Genomic DNA, 17,200 nt, shown 5'->3' on the forward strand with positions numbered 1-17,200 from the left:
CCCTAATTATTAGGATGATAATCGAGGTGGAAAACATTAATTACCTTGATGCCACCAAGCTGCCACAAATGATGTAAAATGCAAGTCCCCTAATCTTCAATGGGCTCTAAGATAGAGATGTATGTGTGCCAACGGATTTACCTCCATTAGCCTAGTTGAGATTGATGCACATGCATTAGTTCATATTTGAAAATAATCCATAGATGTGAATACATAATTCCTCTATATAAAAGAGAGAATCTCTACATTTAGAAAAGGATCTGACGATGCAGAATAGCTTCCATATCACAATGGAAGGTCATGTTTGGGCATGATAAGAATCCATTTTGGATTTGGCTAGTCATTTATTTAGGGCTAAAATAATTCCATTAAAAACATAGATCTAAATTTAATAAATTTAGATAATTTATTACACACAAGATTGATATCTCTTATTTGAAACCCCCAGCTCCTCCGTAAGCAAAAACATATTTATCATCTACATAATGATTATCCGATATATTATAATAATTACTAATATCAGCCCCAAGCACAATTGACTTAGGATTCAAAACAAACCAGTTATTCGACTGGTCAAGAAATTGAATTTCAATGAAATAAGCAGCTCTATTAGGTCCTTCATTACTTGGATGACCACTGCCCATTGGAGGACTTGGCACATTCACGGGAGTCTTAACTTGCCCACCCATTTGAACTATGTCGGCATAATCATTCATCTTTGGAAGCAATTCCTTGGGAAAATATCCAAGAGGTAGCTCATCATTATATGTAATCCACCAATTTCCTGTTTTAGAATCCTATAAATGAAAATACACCAAATTGATCAATAAGGATTAAACTTCATTAAAAATTTAAAAAGCACATTTAGGGGAAAAAATGAAAGAAATTACCCTAGTAATTAGTATCGATAGATATTTCTGTTCACCGTCATAAGTAGAAAATTGAGGAATAAAACTTCCAGGTCCATAAATATTAGTAGTGCTAACAAAACCAGCGCATTGCAAATTGAAACATCCCGTTTTATCACTATAATCACTCTGAAAACATGTAATTAAATATTTTATTTGAGAATACACACACCTATATATATAAATAAAAAATTTATACTTACCGTCCAATAAGTAAAAAATCGAGGATAACTAGTTTCATAAATGACCGGTGAAACCTGTAAAATTGGATTAGTGACGATATAAAACAATATTATTAGTAAATAATTTATATTAACTTACTTGCCAACCGGCCATGATCATATTGGTGGGAGATTTTGCATCACCAAAAAGATATATACTACTGGTTGATGTTTGACCAGCTTGTAGATCTGGAAGCTTATAAGTCGCCATTTTTGCATATACTCCATAAAATTGAGCAGGTGGAGTTCCAATTATTGCGTACTATGGACAATGTAAATATTATTTATCTGTGAACTCTATAAATAATAATAATAATAATAATAATAACTCACGTGATTTCCTTCAATAATTTGGTCGGCTTGTGCTCTAAATTGGGTTCTCAAGAATTTAGACTTAATTAAATCTTGTTTCTGATTACGGTGTACAAGCACAGTGCCAGAAGGACAAGTATCATTGAATCCATAAAATGATGCTGGTTTAGATTTTGCAAGCTTCACTCCTTTTGGAAGACTACTTGGTTTTACCTGTGAAGATTATTACGCTAATTAAAGGGCCAAATAAACTATAACATGCAATAAAAAACATCATATCAATTTGACTTGTGTTCTTAATGCTCAATACCTGAAGGGTGTGATTTTCCAACAAAGGGTGATCAAATGCTGGTTGCTTATACATATCAACACAATCGAATAGATCTCCAGTTATTGTCTGACAAAAAATAAATCATTTCAAAAAAAAAAATATTATTTATAATTTCTTAAAAAAATATTAATAACGACCTGAATGGTTTTAAGCGAATGCTTAGCTTTCTTATTCCATGATCTTGCTTGTACCCCTCCAATTGAAATAAACACCAGAAATATAATACGGAGAAACATGATGTAAAATGATATGAAAGTTTAATATTACAATTTATAGTAAAACTTGGCCCATTCTCACGTATAAATACACACAAAAAAGTTATAGTTGGTAAAATATAATCATTAAATAAAAAACATGAATGAAAGGAAACTTATTTGCATTCTTTAAATTTGTAGTTTTTTTGTTAATATAATCTTAAAGATTATAATTAATAAGATATTATTATTTGCCTTCTTTTAAATATGTAATTTATCATTAATGAAATCATATAATTTATATAAAATTAATTTTAGCTTATCTATATTAATGTTAAAATAAGAAATTTCAAAATTTATACCAAATATAAGCCTCTATTAAGGTTAAAATAATAAATCTAAATTTATACAAAAGGTAAGCAATTATCTCTCTATTAATATATTCTTAAAATTTAATAGTAAAATTAATGTTGATAAAATAATAAATTCCCTTCCATTTATTTGTATTTAAATGCAAACAAAAAAATATAAATTACACACTTAAAATATACAAATAATTCCCTTTTTATTTATTATTTTATTTAATGATTCTTATATCTGGCTAACTATAAACTTTTATTTGTGTCTTTATAAATAAGAGAAAGAGCCTAGATTTACAATATTTTAAAAATTAAACTTTCATGTCATATTACTTAGTATTTTATTTTTCTGCCTTAACAACACCTAGTACTGCCCCCACAAATATAGAGAAAGATAAATATAAATATACAAATGTTAGATATATAATAGGACTATGCCCATTACACTAGAGATGTCATACGTTCATCGTCTGGACTATGTCCTGGGGGCCACATAAAACTATTAAAAAAATTAGATCCGCTACCTTAGTGTTCCCTTAATGTCGGCTCCGCGGATATAGAGGGAGCTAAATACAGATACATAGGTCATAGACGTATAATGGGATAAATCTCATATCGTCAGTTCTTGAGAATCAATCTTTAACCATTAGCCAGAGATGTCATACACCTACCATCAGTGCTACGTCCTGGGGGCCACATTAAACCATTAAAGTTATTATTAAAGAATATCGGTATGGTAGCGAATTTTTTTTTAATTAAAATTCTTATTAATATTTTTAAAAATTGTTATTAATTTTTTTAAAAAATCATTATTAATATTTTTAAAATTGATAATTATACTTTTATTAAAATTATTTATTTTTATTCCTATCACTTAATAATTGGAGACCTATATTAGAAAAAGCTTCATCCTTTTGGAAAGGCTACTAAGAACTATAGCATGCAACAAAAAGCTTGGCAGTTATGATTTCACTAATAATAAATAAATGTAGATTTTCGAATTTTAGATATCTGATCACTGATAGAATTTGATTCCGAATTTCAAATCAAAAGTAATATCTTTTTGAACTTTGAATGATTATATTAGACTTTGTCATAGGTTGGGTCTAAATCACGTTGCCCTACAAGGTGGCGGACTGGGTGATGCAACATCCAAGTCCAGCAACACCTAAATAGAGAATGAAAAGGCCATCTAGGAATCGCAACTAGGCCTGAAATGGAAGATAGTTACCACAAAAAAGAAACGGGCATATGGTGTCTGTATCACTCCATGGAGATTGCCAGCTGAAATATCATGGACTTTCACAAACTCTTAAAACAGGAAGCGGTATATGACCTCTTTCACATACGACACCTTGCAGTCATTGGGCTTTTGGAGACCAAATTATCAAAAGGGGATACACATACCATCATTTCGCGGAGGTTTCCATGTATGAGAATTGTACACAATTTTCAATTCTCTAATCATGGTAGAATATTGTTACTTTGGAGAACATATTTGGTGGACCTTAACATCTTAAGAGTCGAAGAGCAATTTATTCATTACTGCATCATTTGCAAATTTATTCTCTAAGTAGTGGTTCATTTGCCACTTAAAAACGTGGGATCAACCGTGGGATTATCAAGGCGTAAATCCTCTGTGCACCTCACCTCACTCACTACTTGCTTACTTGGCTGTCGTGATTTATCACCCTCGTAATAGTATGGGGTCGAGTACGACGAGAGTGCTAGGGACAAACGATTTCATCTTTTGCCACTTCATAATATCAGAGCACGACGACTGCTTTGGCATTCCCTCACAAATATTGGAGGTACAAATAGGGCTCCATGGCTGGTATTGGAAGATTTCAATGCACTGGTGACTCCTCAAACGAAGGAAGGAGGCATGTCGGTGACCCACTATGAAACAAATGACTTGGTGGAGATGGCTCAATCTTGTGACCTGGTGGATCTTCAGTCTTTAGGCTGCAGGTTGGGTGGACAAATGGATAGTATCTAGCAAACTTAACAGGGCTATGGTGAACACATACTGGTTACTTTGAGGATTTTCAGAGCCGATTTTCTCCCTCCTGGTTGTTTCTCTGATTATGCATGTTGTATCATGGAACTGTCATGTGTCGAAGTATCTTGGAACTGCCCTTTTATTTATTTTTTATCTTTTTATTTTTATGAAAGGAAAAAAAAAAAAAAACATACAAGAACCAATTATGTCGTTGGTCTCAATCACATCATGTTCGGACAAATGTCATATCAGCATGGGTATTTATTATCAATTAACATAAAATACTAATATAATATAACAATTTCAAATCATAAATGACAAAATATATATATATATATATATATATATGCTGCGGACAAAGTCGAGCGGATCGCTACGGACATGTCTTCCTGATCGGTCACCAGTCCGATCAGGGAATCTCCTGATCGATCTCTAGTCCGATCAGCGAACCTCCTGATCGGTCTCTGGACCGATCAGGGAACCGATCATTTTCTGATCGGTCTACAGACCGATCAGGAGGTTCCCTGATCGGTCCAGAGACCGATTAGGAGGTTTCCTGATCGGACTGGTGACCGATTAGGAAGGCAAGTCCGCAGCGGTTCACATGGTTTTGTCCGCAGCATAACACTTCTGTGTGTATATATATATATATATATATATATATATATATATATGTGAAACATTTAAAAATCTAGAATAAATGGAACAATAATTATAAGTAACGGAAACAATAAAATGAAACAACTAAACATAAATTCAACTCGAGCGGGACTGAAAGTTAAGGAAAAAGCAAAGGGGTAGTGAGTACAACCACTCAATGGGTAGAAGAAGATAGTGCATGAATGTAGTCGGTGGATTTTGGGGAGAAAGGTTTGCGAGAGGGAGCGGGCTCGGGGACGAAAAATTGAGCGGTGAATGGGAGTTAGGGCACGATAATTACAAGTTTATAACTTAGGAAACTTTAAATTAAACCCTAGATCAGTTTCTTAATCAACTCCCACCTTCAGGTATTTCAAACAGACTTTTCTCGAACTCACAAGTGTATCCCTTTTAAATATGTCATACGGGCTCTGATTAAATCCCAAAAAATTTCAGAAAATTTCTAAAAATTTCGTTAAGGTTATTCGTCCATTAAACCTTATTATTTGATTATTATCTATTTCGGTATTTTACACTGTGTAAGTTTTGATATTTAGTACTTTAGAGTTAGTATTTTTTTTATTAGTAACAAAATGATAGATAAATTACACTGTTTGCTCTATTTTTGGATATACTTTGGCAAACAATACTACAATATACATACTAGTTATCCTTAAATACTAGTAAAATCATTAAGATCCTATAGTTCTTTATTGACACGGAAAAAAACCAAAAATTTCAAACATTTAGAAGAAGCTCGACATAGTTAAAAGCATATGACCTTGTAGTATATCAAGATTTTAATATCTTCTTTTGGTTGATTTATCTATCTTCCCCGTTATCTTATTGATGTAGAATGAATATATGTACACACATTGCTATTCTATTAGTTTTTAAATCTTTTTATATATCAGGAATTAGAATTATGAAATCATTGTATATCACATTATTTTTCTAAAGGCTAGAACTTACCTTCTTTCAGTAGCCTGAACCCATTCATATGCTAGATTCTTTTGAGATTGAACCCACATGAATAATCTTTAGCTGGAATGATAACTATGACCAAACTAAACTTCATTATAAGGCAACCAAGACAAAATGAAAAGAAGCAAGACTTTTTTTAGAGGAACTTGTGATAATTACTTGATGCAAAAGACCTCCTCAAGCAGTATAGTACGAGACAACTCCTATAATACTATGCTTGCCATTTGATTTCTAAGGAGATGGAATTTGCCCATGAGACTTTAACCTGTGGAGTTTGGCGGTGCATCCATTAAATTTACTTGGACATTGGTCTTGACAAATTTTTAGGTTATGTAGTGTACCTGGTAGAATTGGATGTCTACCCTCTTCCAGACTAAGATGAGCATTTTAGATGCAAAGTGTTGCCATGACAACAATGCAGCAAAAGGTCATATGCTGAACCTAAGAGTCCCATATGATCAACTCCACAATCATTTGTAGAGAGATAAATCAAAAAATAGTAGATGATCCCCATGGCAATAAGATTCATATTGAAAGGGTCGATATAAAGTATTTCAATTGAGCTGACACCACCAAGATGGGAAGTTATTATCAAATCTACTTTATGCTTCCTTGAAACTCAAGCCTATGTAAAATTTGGCATTCAATATTTAGAGGTGTATGCTTTATTGTGTTGCTAGTAACAAAATTATAGATAGATACATTGTTAGCTCTATTTCTATCAATGTATATATAAGGCGCAACTACAAAATAAATTCAATCCCAATTATTACTATACATAATAAACAAAAATTTTAGCATTTAATAATTATGATTTAATTAGTTTAATTATTTATTGAGCCCATTATTTAGGCTATTAATAACACCTCCATAAAGATAAATAGTGTTCCATGCATGATAAAAAAAAATTCCCTACAAAAAAAAATTCTTTGAAGTTTATCTCCAAATCCTGCAAAGTTTTTAAAGGATAACATGGGCAGAGTTGAACAATCGATTACAATCAAATCGATCTAATTGAACTAATTGATTTTTTTTTAACAAAATGAACTTATCAAAGTTTGTCACTAAAATCATAAATCAAACTAAAATAAAATAATTAATTTGGTCTGTTATCATATTATTAGAATTGTTGTATTAACAATCGACTGCTATATGGATAATCAATTGCACAAGTTGATTTCTCAATTTACTATGTTTGATTTGTGGACCAATAATCAATTGATTATAATGACTATTAGCAATTCAGTTTAATTAGTTTAATCAAATTTTAAATTTTATAATCAAAATTGAACTAAATAAATTGAGATTAATTTTAAAAAATAAATTTTTGAATTAACCAAACTGAATTTTTAAAATAAATTGATTTGTTCGATTATTTTAATTTAAATGATATTTTTCTCACCCCTAAATATGAGGATGATAATGGAGGAGGAAAAAATTAGTTACCTTGATGCCACCAAGCTGCCAAAACCGATGCAAAATGCATGTCCCCTTATCTTTAACCGGAAGATAGAGATGCATGTGCGTCAATAGGATTTACATTCATTAGCCTAGTTCAGATTGATGCACATGCACTATCATTTTTGAATATAATCCATAGATGTGAATACATAGGCATGATAAAAAAAAATCCATTTTGGATCAGTGATTTATTTTGGGCTAAAATAATTCCATTGAAAACATAGATCTAAATTTAATAAATTTAGATAATTTATTACACAGAAGTGATATCTCTTATTTGAAACCTCCAGCTCCTCCGTAAGCAAAAACATATTTATCATCTACATACTTATTATCCGATATATTATAATAATTACCGATATCAACACTAGCAAAAATAGACTTAGGATTCAAAACAAACCAGTTATTCGACTGATCAACAAACTGAATATCAATGAAATAAGCAGCTTTATTAGGTCCTTCATTACTTGGATGACCACTACCCATTGGAGGGCTTGGCACATTCGAGAGAGACTTAACTTGCCCGCCCATTTGAACCAAGTTGGCATAATCATTCATCTTTGAAAGCAATTCCTTAGGAAAATATCCAAGAGGTAACTCATCATTATATGTAATCCACCAATTCCCTGTTATAGAATCCTATAAATGAAAATACACAAAATTTATCAATAAGGATTAAACTTCAATAAAAATTTAAAAAGCACATTTAGGGAAACAAAAGAAAGAAATTACCCTGGCGATTAATATCGATATATATTTTTGTTCACCGCCATAAGTAGAAAATTGAGGAATAAAACTTCCAGGTCCATAAATATTAGTAGTGCTAACAAAACCAGCACATTCCAAATTCACACATCCCTTAATATTTCCATTATTCTGAAAACATGTAAGTAAATATTTTATTTGAGTATATATATATATATATATATGAAGCTAAAAAATCAAAAATAAAAAATTTATACTTACGGTCCAGTAAGTAAAAAATCGAGGATAATTGGTTTCGTAAAGGACTGGTGAAACCTGTGAAATTGGATATTAGTAACGATATAAAATAATATTATTAGTAAACGATTTATATTAACTTACTTGCCAACCAACTATAATCATATCGGTTGTAGATTCTCCATTGTCATAAAGATATATACTACTGGATGATGTTTGACTAGCTTGTAGATCTGGAAGCTTATAAGTCGCCATTTTTGCGTATACTCCATAAAATTGACCAGGTGGAGTTGTAATTACTGCAAACTATGTACAATGTAAATATTATTTATCTTTGAACTCTATATTGAATCAAAATTGTAATAATAATAATAATAATAATAATAATAACAATAACTCACGTGATTTCGTTCCTCAATTTGGTCCTCATCTACGACTTGTTCTCTAAATTGGGTTCTCAAGAATTTAGACTCAATTAAATCCTGTTTCTGAGTACGATGGATGAGCACGGTGCCAGAAGGACAAGTATCATTGAATCCATAAAAAGACGCTGGTTTAGATTTTGCAAGCTTCATTCCTTTTGGAAGACTACTTGGTTTTAACTACAAAGATTATTAGGTCAGTTAAAGGGTTGAATGAACTATACCATGCAATAAAAAGTATCATATCAATTTGACTTATGTTCTTAATGCTAAATACCTGAAGAGTGTGATTTTTCAACAAAGGGTGGTCAAACGCCGGTTGCTTATACATATCAACACAGTCAAATAGATCTCCAGTTATCGTCTGACAAAAAAAATAATTTCAAAAGAAAAATATTATTTATAATTTCTCAAAAAATATTAATGACGACCTGAATGGTTTTAAGCGAATGCTTAGCTTCCATGTTCCATGATCTTGCCTGTGTTCCACCAATTGAAATAAACACTATAAATAAAATACTAAGTAACATGATGTAAAATGATACGAAAGTTTAGTACTACAATATGTAGTAAATTTTAGCCCATTCTCACTTATAAATACACACACAAAAAAGTCTATAGTCGGTAAAATATAAAAAACATTAAATAAAAAAATTGAATGAAAGGAAACTTGTTTGCATTCTTTAAATTTGTAATTTATTATTAATGTAATCTTAAAATTTATAATTAGTAAGATATAATAATTGTTAAATAAAATAAATAAATAAATAAAAGGGAAATTAGTTGCCTTCTTTTAGATGTTTAATTTATCATTAATGTAATCATATAATTTATATAAAATTAATGTTAAAATTAATTTAAGCTTATCTATATTAATTTTAAAATAAGAAATTTCAAAATTTATACCAAATATAAGCCTCTATTAAGGTTAAAATAATAAATCTAAATTTATACAAAAGGTAAGCAATTATCTCTCTATTAATATATTCTTAAAATTTAATAGTAAAATTAATGTTGATAAAATAATAAATTCCCTTCCATTTATTTTTATGTAAAAGTAAACAAAAAAAATAAATTGCACACTTAAAATATACAAATAATTTCCTTTTTATTTATTATTTTATTTAATTATTCTTATATCTTACTAACTATGAACTTTTCTTTGTATCTTAATAAAGAGAAAGAGCCTAGATTTACAATATTTAAAAATTAAACATTCATATCATATCATATTACTTAGCATTTTATTCGTTATGTTTATTTCGATTATTGGAACTATAAATTAAGTCAAACATATTCACATGAAACCATTAAAAGTTCTTATTAATATTTTTAAAAATTGTTGTTAATTTTTGTTTTAAAAAAATCATTATTAATATTTTAAATTGTAAACTATACTTTAATTAAAATTATTTGTTTTTATTTCTTCCATTTAATAGTTGGAGACCTGTGTTGGAAAATCACACTATTCATGCCTTGATAGCTTTATTCCTTTTGGAAAGGCTACTAAGGAACTATATCACGCAACGAAAAGAATAATGGTATCCTTGGACAATAAGAAGTGGTTGTGTATTGACTACGGAGATATAGCAGTTCGGATTCTCTATCTTGGTGTTTCATTGTCGATCGGATGGATCAGATTAAATCTTACGGTATCATGATATCTTTAAAATATGTACAGTATCCTCGTGATGTGCAAAGCATCCTTAAGATTTAATCTGATCCGTACGATCGACAATGGGACACCGGGACAGAGGGGAATGAGGACAGAGAATCCGAACTAGAGATATAGATATGGTGGAAGAGTCCTTGGGCTTCTATCTTATTGGATGTTTCATAGGGCGGAATCCTGGGAGAGACGGAATCAAGGCTATGACCAGGTGGTGGAAGACCAAATGCGAGATCTATATACATGGAAGTGGCACTACAACACAATTGCTAAAAGATAATACCACAAAAATAATGATTTTAAAAAAAATATTATAAATTTGGTAAAAGACAATAATTTTTGACAAAATCGTTATCTTTGGTGCACAAACTGTTATCTTTGATGCAACAGTTATCCTAAAAGATAATCTTAATAATAGTTGGGACAACGGTGCAATGAATCGTTTTCAATGATAAAATTTTCACAACGCTTGGAACAATGGTGAATAACCGTTGTCGTTGTGATAATAAGACAACGGTTTTAAATCGTTGTCAATGATATTATAAGCGTTGCATTTTCCCGCCACAAAACTCATGCCAGAAATTGGGACACATGTCCAAATTTTATTAGTAATCACAAAAAAAAAAAAATAAATGAAAAAGATTAACCCTACATTTAATACATCTAAAAGCAAACACTCACAAGTATTGGTACAGCAGCGGGGCCAGTGAGAGGGCGTAGCGTTTGTAAAAAAAATAAAACCTTTCCCTTCTTTCCAACCAAAATTAGTAGCAATATCAAATTAAAAATAAACTGAAATGAACAACTAATTAAAAAAAAAGAGACAAACGGATTTGACTTGGTTACAACCTAGGTGGTTGTTAATCCAAGGCGGTTACAAAGCTTTACTAGAAAAATCTCCTTCTCTGTAGGCGGAGAAGTCTCTTACACTCTTTGAAAAGCTCAGGAAATCACTAGAAAATAATTCCAGTAGTTGTTCTAAAGTTGTTGTTTCTTTCCTAAGTCCAAGAGTCATTTTATAAGCCCAGGAAAATCTTATCTACTGCTTGAGAGCGCCTCCAGCAAGGCAACGGATAAAGCTTTATCCGTTGCCAAATGGCTACAAAGACTAGGTCGAGGGCACCCTCAATAAGCATGGAGGGTGCCCCCACCGGTGTACTTTTTCGCAATCCTTTCATCCCTCGGATGCACCGAGCTCATCAGCTCCCTTCCCATGTCATCCTTCTCGCTAGCTGCGTCTTCCGCTCGACATCCTGTGCTCCTAAGCTCCTGCACACTTAGACACAGGGATCAAAATCAAATAGGACCTAACCGAACTTGGTTGATCACATCAAAACAACCACGGAATCCAACAACAAGTCGCTGCACTTCTTCATTCTGTTTTGAGGCCCCTCTAGGTTTCCCTTCCAGTTGTCGTTGAAGGCGAAGATGAAGACGAGAAATGCCAACACACAACTCCTCTTTTTCCTCCTTTTCCTCGTTTTGGATCATCATCTGCTACTCGCCCACCGACTGTTTGCGTTTTCTCTTTATATATCCTTTGTTGGTGCAACATCCCTCAGGTCAAGGTTGACCTGGTTGACCAAGCTGAGTCTTGGTTTGAGTTTAGATGTTTGACAATAAGAAATTGATTGAAGAAGAGTCAAGTAGGTCAAGGTTGACCAGACACTTGACTGGGAAGTCCTAACTGGGATGTTAGGAAGAAGGAAAGTCCTAGTGAGTGAAGCTAGGCAGATGGAAAGTCCTAGTGAGTGAAGCTAGGTGAAAGTCCTGGTGAGTGAAGCCAGGTGAAAGCCCTAGTGAGTGAAGCTAGGCAGATGGAAAACCCTAGTGAGTGAAACTAGGTGAAAGTCCTGGTGAGTGAAGCCAGGCAAGAGAAAATCCAGATGGATCAAGGATGATCGGACATCTGGTGTTGGGAAGTCCAAGTAGGTCAAAGGATTGACTGGATACTTGGCACGAGGAAATACGGATAGGTCAAAGGAATTGACCAGACATCTGATGGAAGTCCAAGTAGGTCAAAGGGAGTGACCAGATACTTGGCATGAATAGAAAAGTCCAAGTGGGTCAAAGGAATTGACCAGACACTTGGTGGGAAGTCCTAGCAGGTCAAAGGAGTGACCAGATGCTAGGCATGGTGTACCAACAGGTCAAGGTTGACCGGGTGTTGGTTGGTAGGCTTGGGACTTGGTTTTGGGCAAAAACCAAGTACTGGATCGATCAGTGGATCGATCCAAGCCTTTCCTAGCGAACAGAGAGCCGCTGGATCGATCCGTGGATCGATCCAGATGTCCCAATCGATCAGTGGATCGATTGGGACGCAGCTGCTTCGCGCGATAAGGGCTGGATCGATCCATGGATCGATCCAGGCATTTTTCCCAGAGCACAGAGGCGCTCTGGATCGATCCGTGGATCGATCCAAAGCCTCCCCGATCGATTGGGAACTTTCGAATCGATCGGGATCCGACCGTTGGCGTCGATAAAGGCCGCAGGCGCATGATTCCTTCGGCATCTCTTCACCGATTCACTCCAGATCTCTCGCCAGCTCCTCCACAGCACTTACAAAGCTCAGATCGCCAGTTCTTGAAGGATCTTGGAAGTTCTCCAAGTCAAGAGGCAGATCAAAGCCAAGAAGAGAAGCTAGGGTTAGGGTTTATACTCATTGTAAGCTTGTAAGCTTGTATTTCTTGTATCCTTTCCCTCTCTTCTTGTATTGAGTCTTGTAGGGCTTCTCCGCCCTTGGTAGTTACCATAAAGGAGAGTTTTATTAGTGGAGGGTGTGTGTGTTGGTGTGGATCCTTGGATTAGTCACCTCTTGTGAGGTGGATACCAAGTAAACCAACCTTGTTAGCGTTGTGTGGATTGTTTCTTTGTATTTCCGCTGCACATCTTTGAAGAAACAAGCAACGCCGACCACCGAGCGAACGCGACGAGCTATTCACCTCCCCTCTAGCTACTTTTGGTCCTAACAAGTGGTATCAGAGTGAGGCCGCTCTTCACCGGAATCATCGCCGGAAGGGTCAAGTATAACAAGAAAAGCTAGAGGGTGAAGAAGTTGGAGCAAATTCTTCAAGTTCAAGACTTTATCAAGCTCAACTTCAAGATGCAATTCCAAGATGGGCTTGGATTTGACACAAGGGTGGCTCCACCATACACTTCCACGAGTTTCGATTCTTGGAAATCAAGAATCGAAAATTTCCTTATGATGGAGATAGAGCAATGGTTTGCTCTAATGGAAGGCTTCAAGGCTCCAAGAAATTCAAAGGGCAAAGTTCTCAAGAGGAGCAAGTGGAGCCAAGAGCAAGTCCAAAGGTGCGAGGCCAATGACAAAGTGACCAAGCTCTTGATCAATTTATTGCCAAGCACCATCCTTTGCAAAATTGGAGAATTTGAAGATGCAAAGGAACTATGGAGCAAATTGGCCAAGCTTCATGAAGAGATCCCCTCCACTGTACAAGAGTAAGAAGTATCCAGAGAGGGTGACTCTTTGGAGCAAGACCAAGAGGAGGACTCCGAGGTTGAGAGATGCTCAACCTCCGAAGAAGAGGAAATCCAAGAAGCTTCATCCTCAAGGGAATGCACCGAAGGGAACAAGGAGGGAGCATACTCCTTGTTTCATATTCAAGATGATGAAGCCTCCACCTCTAGGATTGAGGGGGAGCAATCCTTGGTGACGCCGGATCAAGAAGAAGGAGAAGCTTCTACATCCGGGTCGAGAGAAGAAGAGGAGGAAGAAGCAACTACCTCTACAAGTCAAGAAAAATCAAATGGAGGAGAATCAAGGTCCGATCAAGAGGAAGCTTCTACCTCCGGATCCAAAGGAAAAGATGTCACCCCTACACACAAAGGTATAAATGTTTCAATTAAAAATAAAAATCATATAATATATTTTGAGTGTAGGGAAAATGGACACTACAAGAGCAAGTGTCCTAAATTGGCCAAGAAGAAGGGCCAAGTGGTACAAAAAGGCAAGGTGAAGCCCAAGGAGATCATCCCCAACACAAAGAAGAGCAAGGAGCATATTATATGCTTCTCTTGCAATCAAAAGGGGCATTACCGAAGTCAATGCCCCAAGGGGAAGAAGGTGGTCAAGGCTCAAGGAGGCACTAGTCAAGGGGGAGCCTCCAAGGTAAAGAAGAAGGTATCTTTTATTGAGCCTACCCCTTTACATTATGGTAAAAAGCATGATAGTTCTAATTTTTATCATTTTAATGTAATTTACCATAAGAATAGGAAGCATGAGGGTTTTAAGGAAAAGCATGTGGCTCTACATGCCAAAACTACCCAACCTAAGGTTAAGAAGGTAGATGGACACTTGGGCAAGAACACTAAGGATAATAGATACAAGCCCAAAAACAAAAATGCTCATGGGTGTAATGAGAAATCAAAATCTAAGGATTTAATGGTAGAAAATCAAGTCTTGAGATCAAGACTTGATAAAATGGAAAAGACCCTAAAAAGGATGAAAAATATCCTAAAAGGGCAAAATGAGCATAACCTAGGTTTAGGGGTACAAAAGCCATCCAATGGCCATAGAGGTTTGGGATACAAACCCAAAGCAAAAAGGGATGTGCCTAGTTATCATAGGGTTCCATATAGCTATGGAACAAACCCTAAGTCTAGAAGTCAAGTCAAAGATACAAGGGGAGATATCCCTAGAAGTATCTTTGCAACCAAAGTGACTAAGACTTCTAAGAAGTCTAAGAAAGTCACTAACAAGGTCACAAGGGAGGCTATCCCTAGAGTTGACCTAGAAAATGTGACCAAGGCTTCTAAGAAGCCCAACAAGATCACTAGGAAGGTATCTAGGGAAGTTATCCCTAGTGAGTACCTAGAGCATCCAAGGAGTACCAATAGGTGTTGGGTTCCTAGGAGCATTTTCTCTACCTCATAAATGGGTTAGAGAGTGTCAACTTCGATTAGAAGGGTAGTTAACCCAACTTTGAGGAAATTGACACTCAAGGAGCATTTTCAAGGTTTTGTTAAACTTTGAAAATGAAATGGAAGTTTTATTTACTCCTTGAAAGAGTAAAATGTGCCTAATGGTGGAAGAATTGATTTTAATCGTAAATGGCACATATTGGGAAATTCAGAAGAACTACCAAGTTGGGATTTTGGTATGTTCTTAGGAAATTTAAGGCAATCCGGGCCTAAATTTAAAAGTGCTACTCTTGTGAAAAATGAAATATGCCAACAGTTGAGGATATGCTTAATTTCGACTGGCATAATTTAATCAAGGAAATTAGAAATGCCAATTTAGGCTTTGGCATTTTTTTTAAGCACTTTAGGGCAATCTAGGTTTAAGTTGTAAGTTTAGCTAAGATTTTAAGGATACTTAGATAGTTAATCTAGGTATATTTTATTTATGCTAAATCTTACCATGATTGTTTGCCCATCATATGCCATGACATCATGTCTATTTTTGCATTCATGTTTTATTATGCAAAATCCAAAAATACCATGTCATGACATTCATACATCATGTAGTTATAGGAATCTTTCTTTTGAAAGTTATTGTATTTTGATGTATGTCATAACATTATCATGCATTAGTTTAATTCCTTGTAATTAAGGACAAATGGCATTTTAGCAACACTTATTAACAAGTGACATCCTAGGTGGATGTCTAATATCTTTAAAATGCCTAGATAGATATGCATGATCCCTAGATTAGGGCAAAACCAAAATCTACATCTCACAAAGACTATAAGGTGACTTGTATGTGGTTTAGTGCACATTAGATACAAGTGAGATGTTAGGATGATGAACAAAGCTCAAGATGTTGATTTAGTGCATTCTTTTGAGTTTTTAGGTTCATCAAAACACATAGTTATGTGTTTTTCCCATCATTGGGAAAGCTAATGTACAAGTCATGTGCATTATGCCCAAGGAACATGATGGGATATTGGTTTTGAAAATGTTTTAAAAAAAATGCTTTTGGAAAACCATGGTGAAGGCTATCTTTTGATAGTAATCACCATTGAATAGTTAGACACAAACTTGAAGAAAACGCTAAAGTTTTAGCAAGTTTTCAATCTTGTGTCAATCTTTGAAAATATGATGTATTTTCATAGAAAACTATTTTTCCATGATTAAGTATGCCCTAAATAATGTCTACATGAAATTTCATGATTTTTAGATTTTTGTAGAATTTTCTAGGGGTTTCTGAAGTTGACTGAAATGGAATTTCAGCAACTATCAGAGCTCCGATCGATCCATGGATCGATTGGAGTGCCTGAATCGATCCATGGATCGATTCGAGCAGAAACTCGCTGGATCGATCAGCCGATCGATCCAGGTAGTCTGAATCAATCAGTGGATCGATTCAGAAAGGTTCAATCGATTGGAACCCAACTCCAATCGATCCAAGTTGCTGATTTTGGCTGGGAAGGCCTGATTTCAGCACCTTTGAACCTCTTTGAGTCTAGGTAACCATTCCAAACCCCCCAAAATACATTTGTATACATACAAAGGGTGTTTTCATGTGAAAACAAGGATGGATTGGTTAAGGAAGACTTCATTGAAGTTTTAGGTTGAGGTTTGTTTCAAATTTTGAGTATTTGAACCTCAAAACTTCTAAATTTGGGTTTCCTAAAGGTTTAGGGATTCCAAGTCATTGTTGGTGCAATGACAGAAGTTACCACCATGTCTTTAGGGGGAGGGACTCTTTAAAGACATGAAAAATTATTTTTCATGAACCTTGGAAGGTGGTTAACCTTCTTTAAAGAAAATGCTCATGTATGAGTTTTTGAACTT

At 34.5% G+C, this 17,200-nt stretch overlaps 1 protein-coding gene across 1 annotated transcript; it reads right to left on the minus strand.

Annotated features, from left to right (window-relative positions):
• Positions 1 to 431: 431 nt before the first annotated feature.
• On the minus strand, positions 432 to 8,608 carry LOC121986974. The gene is made up of 11 exons (XM_042540895.1): positions 8,498 to 8,608; positions 8,378 to 8,431; positions 8,144 to 8,287; positions 7,768 to 8,050; positions 3,557 to 3,609; positions 1,752 to 1,838; positions 1,556 to 1,654; positions 1,230 to 1,391; positions 1,112 to 1,165; positions 891 to 1,037; positions 432 to 797 (listed from the first exon to the last, which is right to left on the minus strand). The coding sequence occupies exons 1-11, from the start codon at positions 8,606 to 8,608 to the stop codon at positions 432 to 434; spliced, it is 1,560 nt and encodes a 519-aa protein (XP_042396829.1).
• Between the last annotated feature and the right edge of the window lie 8,592 nt (positions 8,609 to 17,200).

This window comes from Zingiber officinale, chromosome 5B (genome assembly GCF_018446385.1).
Source record: "Zingiber officinale cultivar Zhangliang chromosome 5B, Zo_v1.1, whole genome shotgun sequence".
NCBI classification, from domain to species: Eukaryota; Viridiplantae; Streptophyta; class Magnoliopsida; order Zingiberales; family Zingiberaceae; genus Zingiber; species Zingiber officinale.

Excerpts from the sequence above, each read along its gene's own strand:
- LOC121986974 (XM_042540895.1), bottom strand. The coding sequence starts at position 8,608 with ATGGCGACTTATAAGCTTCCAGATCTACAAGCTAGTCAAACATCATCC. Across the intron at positions 8,288-8,377 it reads GATTTTTTACTTACTGGACC|AATAATGGAAATATTAAGGG; the intron begins GTAAGTATAAAT and ends ACATGTTTTCAG. Across the intron at positions 798-890 it reads TATCGATACTAATTACTAGG|GATTCTAAAACAGGAAATTG; the intron begins GTAATTTCTTTC and ends TTTCATTTATAG.